The 8048-nt window shown below is 45.8% G+C and overlaps 1 protein-coding gene across 1 annotated transcript; it reads left to right on the forward strand.

The window, feature by feature from the left end:
- The first annotated feature begins 236 nt into the window (after window positions 1-236).
- On the forward strand, window positions 237-7273 carry LOC133488630 (zinc finger protein 345-like). The gene is made up of 7 exons (XM_061796726.1): window positions 237-543; window positions 1040-1242; window positions 3558-3650; window positions 3738-3833; window positions 3998-4108; window positions 4296-4425; window positions 4540-7273. Exons 1-7 carry the CDS (start codon window positions 531-533, stop codon window positions 6402-6404), a joined length of 2511 nt encoding a protein of 836 aa, XP_061652710.1. The 5' UTR covers window positions 237-530; the 3' UTR covers window positions 6405-7273.
- The last annotated feature ends 775 nt before the right edge of the window (window positions 7274-8048 follow it).

Here is an 8048-nt window from a genome sequence, read left to right on the forward strand (position 1 = left end):
ATTACAGCTGGGTTACACCAAATAGTTTTCTCTCTTATTAACTTAAATAGTGGTCGTACTGCGAAAAGAAAAAATAAATATAGAAGTAATTTCCACTTCAGCCCAACCGATTACAGTATTCCACGTTGTCCCCGTTGTTTGGGGATTGAGGAACTTGTTTAAATAACATTTATTAGTTAATTGCAAAGCAAATTGTACGTTACCGCCCCTGAGTGCTACTGGCTCCTATACGTGAAATCTTGTGAGCGTTCTCTTTTGAAGGCGTTCAGATGGGCGGCCAATGTTAATTCCTAGCACGCTATAAATCGGGCTGCCACAATAAACAAAAACGAACGCTCCTACTCCAAACCGGGTGACGCAGCCGCAGACCGGGTCAACGGACTTCTTGGCTACGAAGAGAATGATGTTTGTTTCAGGAAGAAGTTGGCGCCCCAGCTACATATACTGTTAGCTTGTAGGCTAACTGGGAAAACAATGAAAATTCGTCCATGTAGAAGTTTTGCACTCCGTTGGATTTGAAGAATTCGTACATGAGCGACATGGGTAAGTGCTCGCTCGGAGAACTCGACGTATGTTTAAAATTTTTAACTGTTCTCCCTGCAAAAGCAAATGTGTATCCTCTGCTGTACAGGCCTCGACTAATCCCTGGAACGAGACTTGTTTCACCCAACACTGGGTTAGCTTGGCGACATTAGCGGCCTTCGAGCTAGCGTATTGGTTAACATCGGCAATATTTAATGAATACTAAATATTTATATTTATATTTAATCTTCAATTCAGTTGTAGCAGACCGCGGGCGTTTGGTTTGCTATCTTATGTGGCTATACCACAGGACAAACGACGCTTTCTCGAGGCGCTTATCGCACGGTTAATGTCAGGGTTATGTGGACTCAATGATACGTGAGTCTTTTTATTTTGGTTTTATTAGTGTTTAACATGACGACGAACAGTCCAAAGTAGATCCCTTTTACACGCTCGTTAAAGTGTTCAAGGTGGCGAGGTGTAATGACATTTTGATCCTCCCACTATGTCTTTGGAGAATTCAATGTTCCCTTGTCATCGCTGGCCCTCCTGGTCCCACCACTGAGGCTGATGTCAGCGGTGATGTGGGAAGTGGTTCGCCAGAGGAACATCAAGCACTATGGGAAGCTGGAGGAGTTCGTATCCATGGTTACAGATGCAGTTCCTGAGCTCATTAGTAAAAGAGAGGGGAGACTCTTGTCATTGGGCCTGAGGGCCAGGGTAAGTGAAAAACACTCTATATGATGTCTGTTGTGAGAATTGCGAAGGTAACAGATGGAGCTTTCACTCAAAACAATAGGAGACATTTATTTATCCAGGTAAGACACTTAAGAACCTATTCTCATTTACAGTGCTGAGCTGACTGCAGGCAGCAGAGTAACACTCAGCAAACTATGTTCAACCTGGCGGGAATTCTCACTTTCATTAATCTGGGCTATTTCCCAGCAGTATATTGTATTGTGTATCTGCTTAGTAATTGGGTATAAACAACATCACAGGGTTCGTATGGTGGTGAAAATGCATGTTCTAGGTTCTTGAAAAGATTATGAAAAAAAAAATCTATTTTCTATGAAGTTATGGAAAAGTCAGTGAAATATTGGGTGGATAATATTTTGGATGCGTAAAACATAAATCAATTGGTGTAATGTTAAATTTGTGTTAGCTAAACAATATGTAACATTACAATATTTGTAGAACAAATCCCAGTTCCAATGAAGTTGGGATGTTGTGGAAAATGTAAATAAAAACATAATACGATGATTTGCAAATCCTTTTCAACCTACATTCAATTGAATACACTACAAAGACAAGATATTTACACAGAGTTCGTCGCTACATCTACGAATGCAAGTTTAAGCTCTACCATGCAAAGCGAAAGCCATATAGCAACAACACCCAGAAACGCCACCAGCTTCTCTGGGCTCATCTGAGATGGACTGACGCAAAGTTGAAAAGTTTGCTGTGGACTGACGAGTCTACATTTCAAATTGTTTTTTGGAAATCATGGACGTCGTCCTGCGGCCGGGCCAAAGAGGAAAAGGACCGTCTGGATTGTTGTCGCAGCAAAGTTCAAAAGCCAGCATCTGTGATCGTATGTGGGTGTTTTTGTGCCCATGGTATCTGTGAAGGCACCATTACTGCTGAAAGGTACCCAAAGGTTTTGGAGCCACATATGCTGCCATCCAAACAACGTCTTTTTCAGGGACGCGTCCCTTCTTATTTCAGCAAGACAATGCCAAGCTACCTTCTGCATGTGTTTCAACAGCTTGACTTTGTAGTAAAAGACATTGAAAATGTGTGGCGCATCATGAAGCGCAAAATATGACAACGCAGACCCTGGACTGTTGAGCAAAGAATTCCACCTACAAAGCTTCAACAATTAGTCCTCCGTTCCCAAATGCTTATTGAGGGTTGTTGAAAGGAAAGGTGATGCAACAAAGTGGTGAACTTGTTCCTGTCCCAGCTTTTTTGGGAATGTGTTGCAGGCAGCGGCACGGTGGCCGACTGGTTAGAGCGCCAGCCTCACAGTTCTGAGGACCCGGGTTCAATCCCCGGCCCTGCCTGTGTGGAGTTTGCATGTTCTCCCCGTGCCTGCGTGGGTTTTCTCCGGGCACTCCGGTTTCCTCCCACATCCCAAAAACATGCATTAATTGGAGACTCTAAACTGCCCGTAGGCATGACTGTGAGTGCGAATGGTTGTTTGTTTCTATGTGCCCTGCGATTGGCTGGCAACCAGTTCAGGGTGTACCCCGCCTCCTGCCCGATGACAGCTGGGATAGGCTCCAGCACGCCCGCGACCCTAGTGAGGAGAAGCGGCTCAGAAAATGGATGGATGGATGGTGTTGCAGGCATAAAATTCAAAATGAGATTTGCCAAAAAAAACAGTTTATCAGTTTGAACATTACATATCTTGTCTTTGTAGTGTTAATTGAGCATTAATGACTGCTTATACCTCTGTGCCAAATGTACCTCTACATTACAATGTCAATGCTCATTATTCTTAGAATTAAAAGTGAATTGTTCTTAAAAAGGATGTACTTGCATCATTATGCTCTAATATCACTATATGTGTAAAATGATCGATGCAAATCATTGTATTCTGTTTTTATTTGTGTTTCACACAATGTCCCAACTTGCAGAGTCCGAGAAAAGCATAGTGCTAGACGTCCTTGGAAATGTGTTGGTCGATTCATGGGTCAAACATTTGATGTGAATTATGCTTGTTAGAGAACAGCCTGTTGTGTAAAAAGTACGGTGCGTTCAGAAGTTTAGAGAAGGTCAAGTTGCGAGATTAGTCTTTCGAACTGCTCTCAGTGCTGGAGGACTCTGCATCTTTTTGCACAATTGTCAAAAAAAACCAACATTTGTACCGGCATTACCAGATAACTAGCAACCCTTTATTGCTCAGTGACTGTTTTTGTCAATGTCTTTGTCTCAGAAGTGACGTTCACTGTATTGTTTTTTTTTTATTCAGGTTTCTGTAAATATACTGGCTGTGTGTGCTACTTACTTTGAAAATGTTACTTTTCCCCAAGACCACTCTCGAATTGTTGCGTTCTGAGCACCCTGACGATCTCAAAGCTGTGGAAACTCACCTCAACAGGATCCGATCGTCTTGCATTGAAGAGGTGAGGGATGCTGGTGTCGTGTTTTCAGGGAGTGTGTTATCATGCCATTAAACATTTCTTACTGCCGTTCTGTGTTCTCCCATCTAGACAAATGATCCAGTAATTGAAGCACCAGAGGCCAACTTTATGAAGCTAGTACAAGGCCTTATTGAAGATACTGATGGCAGGGAACATTTCCTCAAGGTAGATTGAACTGCGTACATATATACATTCACAACATACTGTTCCAGGAAGTTGCAAGTGAAGGTTGTAATTAGTTCAACTTAAAACGGTTCCAGCAAGTATCCTGTCCATGTGCAGTTTTACGAGTCTCGTGGCGAGTATATTTCATTCCTTTTACCCCACAGAACGTGTTTCCGGTGGAGTATGGCCCCGACTTCGACACAGCACTGGAGACGCTCGTTTGTGAATTCTTTACCAGACTCGAGGAGCTGCTGCCAATCCCAGATTTCAAGCAGGTACGCCATCAAAAATGGCAGAATAAATCAAAGCAGTGCAAACTGAATTGCAGCTCTACACCTCTGCAAACTGTAACCACACCAATAATTTACAGTAATCATCCTTGCCCCCCCCCCTGAAAGGTGCTATATAAATCTTTATTACTATGATTAACTTAATATTTTCTTTTATTTATTTATTTTTTAGACTGCATCTTGGCTTAGTGCTGACCCCTCTGTCCTTGATGAGTACATACAGTGTGTATCCACTGGAGAAGACCTCAAATTTCTCCTCCAAAGCAAAGAATGTCATGGAAAATTGGCCAAAGATACTGTTGGTATGGTCTCTGTTCATCGTCAGTGATTGTTTGATGTTGTGCAGATAGTTATTCCAATCGTTTCTTTTAAAAAAAATATATATATTTTTTTTTTTACCTCCTCCCCACACACAGCTCCTTTTCAGTCAGATGACCTTCTTATCCCGTCTCTGTCTCTGCCCCCCTCTTTGGAAGTGGCTGTCGCGTCGCACCCAAGCGGTTGTGTCGATGACCACAATGTTCCTCAGATAGTCATGTTTGAAGAACTGTCCACAAACCCTTCCACATCAACCGACTTTCCCGATTCTCCGAAAAGAACTGATATGTCCTCATCTCCTTGTCACAGACCGCAGCTAGTGACACACAAATGTTCTGAATGTGGCAAATGCTTCAAGCATCATTCTGTCCTGGTGGAGCACCAACGAGTCCACAGTGGCCTGCAGCCTTACAACTGCTCAGAGTGCGGGAGGGCTTTCAGAACAGCCACGCTGCTGGCCGGCCACAGGTTGCGCAAATGCAAAAATGCTGCATACCTGTGCATAAAATGCGGGAACAGCTTTCCCTCCTCTCTGGACAAATTCCGACACCACTGCCCAAAACGCCAACGTAACTATGATTGCCCGCACTGCCGAAAGACATTCCAAAAGTCAAGCAGCCTGAAGGAACACCTCCTCACTCACATTCAGAGCCGCCTTTTCAAGTGCAGCCATTGTGGCGAAGGTTTTTCCGGCATCGGCGATCTGAAATATCATCAGCAGGTAGATCATGACAAGCCGTACCAATGCAAACAATGTGGGAAGAGCTTCATCTCCTCCAAGTGTCTGGTGAAACATCAACAACGCCACGATGAGGTCAGCGAGATGGAGGCCGCCAAAGTACTGAGCGGAGGTAAACACAGGAAATGTGGTGCCGCTCGTCGGATTTCCTCTTTACCCGCGAGGAAGCTGACTGTCAACTCCGCCTACCCTCGGGGACGAGTCACGCACAACTGTCCACTGTGCGGAAGGAGCTTCAAGTATCGCTTTGAGTTTCTCGAGCACCAGAGGTTCCACACGGCCGTCAAGCCGTACAAGTGCTCCCAGTGCGGCAAAGCCTTCCGCACCGAGGCTCACCTGTCTGGCCACAGGAAGAGGAAATGCAAGAACGCCGCCCACATTTGCACCAAGTGCGGCTGTCAGTTTAGGTCCGTGCACGAATGCGTCAGGCACCAGTGTGTGCAGCTGCTGACCAAATATGAGTGCTCTCACTGCGGGAAGACCTTCAAGATGGCCCACCTGCTGAGGAACCATCAGATGACTGAACATCAGCTCCCCTACAGTCCCAACCATCGCTTCAGGTGCCGATACTGCGACGAGACGTTCCCCGGGATCAGCGAGCTTAAGTATCATCAGCGGGTCGACCACGAGAAACCGTACCAGTGCCAGGAGTGCGGCAAATGCTTCCTTTCCGAAAAGTGCTTGTCCAATCACGAGCTGCGCCACAATGACGACAGGCCGGAGAGCTGCCTGGTCTGCGGCCGCGGCTTCCGGAACCGCTACGACTTGAAGCAGCACATGCGCACTCATACGGGGGAGCGCCCCTACCAGTGCACTCACTGCTCGCAGTGTTTCTCCACAGCCGGAGGCCTGAGGAGTCACACGCGTGTTCACACCGGCGAGAAGCCTCACGTGTGCCCGGATTGCGGGAAAGCGTTCTCCCAGATGGGCGCGATGCGCACACACAGGCTGACCCACACTGGCGAGAGGCCATTCAAGTGCAACGTGTGCGGCAAAGGCTTCACAATGGCGCACAAGGTGACTGTGCACATGCGCGTCCACACCGGAGAGCGGCCGTACGTGTGCTCTCAGTGCGGGAAGGCCTTCTCTGATGGCAGCGTACTCAAGCAGCACATGCTCAACCACTCAGGGGTGCGACCTTTCCACTGCCAGATCTGTCCCAAGACGTATACCTGTCTCAACCACCTTAGGAGGCACCTCAAAAGTCACTCTAGCATGAACTGACTCGGACACTGGCCAGTACAGACACAAAGCGAAGGTGCAAAGTTCTTTTGGTCAAGTCATCGATATTTGCACACGTTCATCCAGAAGTCTGGCGTTTTTCTTTCCCCCAAGCACGGTTATCATTTCTGTGAGATACTAAACCCCAAAGTCTATATTTTGAAGGACATTGATAGATGTTTTGGGGATTTGGCTCTGGAGCTGCCGTGAACTGCAACACTGTACGTTTTGCAACAGTCTGTTTATATGCCCATTTTGAGAACTTCAAATTAAATGACGTTGGTTACATGTTCGTGTCAATTTCCTGTCCTTCAGGAAAAAATAACTCTATACACTAGAGGGCAGTAGTTACATTTTGACACATGTGTGGCTGGTTTTCACATCTGGAATCGGGGGGCTCACTCTGATTATCCTCGAATGACTTGCTTGTTTTGAAATCTTCAGTGAGGAGGCGATTGACTGATAGGTTGCTGATACACAAATCCATGTGGCGCATTTCCTGTCATTTATTTGGTGTGTGTAGGAATCTTGATTGGACTGCAATTTCCTGTAGATCCAACCGCCGCAATTTAGGGCTGGGCACGCACAGTAAACTGTCAGGAAGACCAATCACTTGTGCATTGACTCGCGTGAAAATGAAGCATTCACTGGAATTGTAACCGAGTAGTCGTGATTAATCTCTTCCATCTGTGGTTTATTTTTTTTGGAGGAGAAAAAAAAATTTTCTAAAGGGTTTTTCCGCCCGCCGCCCCAGCTCTCTTGTTTGATGCTTTATGTTCCACAGAGCAGTAGTTACTTTGAAATCATTATTTCATCATCATTTTCTAACTTAACCCCCGTTTAATAATAAAAGTGGTTCTGTGTGCAGCTCAGTTTTTTTGTCACCCTCTGACTCAGATTTCCTACTAATCCTGTCTACTTAACGTCAGGATCCTCTGGAAACTCGTTTTCTCTGCCAAATTCACTAGCCAGAAGCTTCTTTTTTTTTTAATGAGTTTTGGCATGTTGGCCTACATGTGCTGTGGTCCTATCTTGACTTTTCAGGGTGCACCATGTTCTTAGTTCCCTTAGGGTAATGATGATGGCATGAGTGAGCTCATTGTGTGATCTTCCGTCTGCCTGCCCTCCTCATGCCCGTAAAGAAAAAGCTCCACACCGTTCTCGCTGTGAGCACAATTTCTTATGTAACGGAAAACAAAGCCAACTTGTAATTTTGTCCATTAAACTCTGGGTTTTAATGTGGATTTCAGAGAAACCCCGCATGGAGACATCCCGACAACATAGGCATTACAATTTATACGTGCCGCCGTAAAACATGAGCTGACTTATGATGAAGACTGGCTTATAAACACAGACCATTACCAGATGTCTTCTCTCCTCCCTGCTCGCATCTGCTAACTGTGAGCAACTGTTGCGTCTCTCCAAGAAAAAGTGAGCTCGATGGAAAAAGTGAGTACAGGGACAGTCCCAGCACACACACACACACGTATGTCCACAGCAACCATGAAACATTCCCCCCCACGCCCCCCACCCTACACACTCCACAACCCTTCCAGTTTCCCCCTCTCTTCCATGGGAACACTCCCAAGTTGTGTGCACTAGATGGCGCTGTGTTTCTTCCTGCTCCACCGGCGAACGGAGCCAAGA

This window comes from Phyllopteryx taeniolatus, chromosome 14, assembly GCF_024500385.1.
Source record: "Phyllopteryx taeniolatus isolate TA_2022b chromosome 14, UOR_Ptae_1.2, whole genome shotgun sequence".
NCBI classification, from domain to species: domain Eukaryota; kingdom Metazoa; phylum Chordata; class Actinopteri; order Syngnathiformes; family Syngnathidae; genus Phyllopteryx; species Phyllopteryx taeniolatus.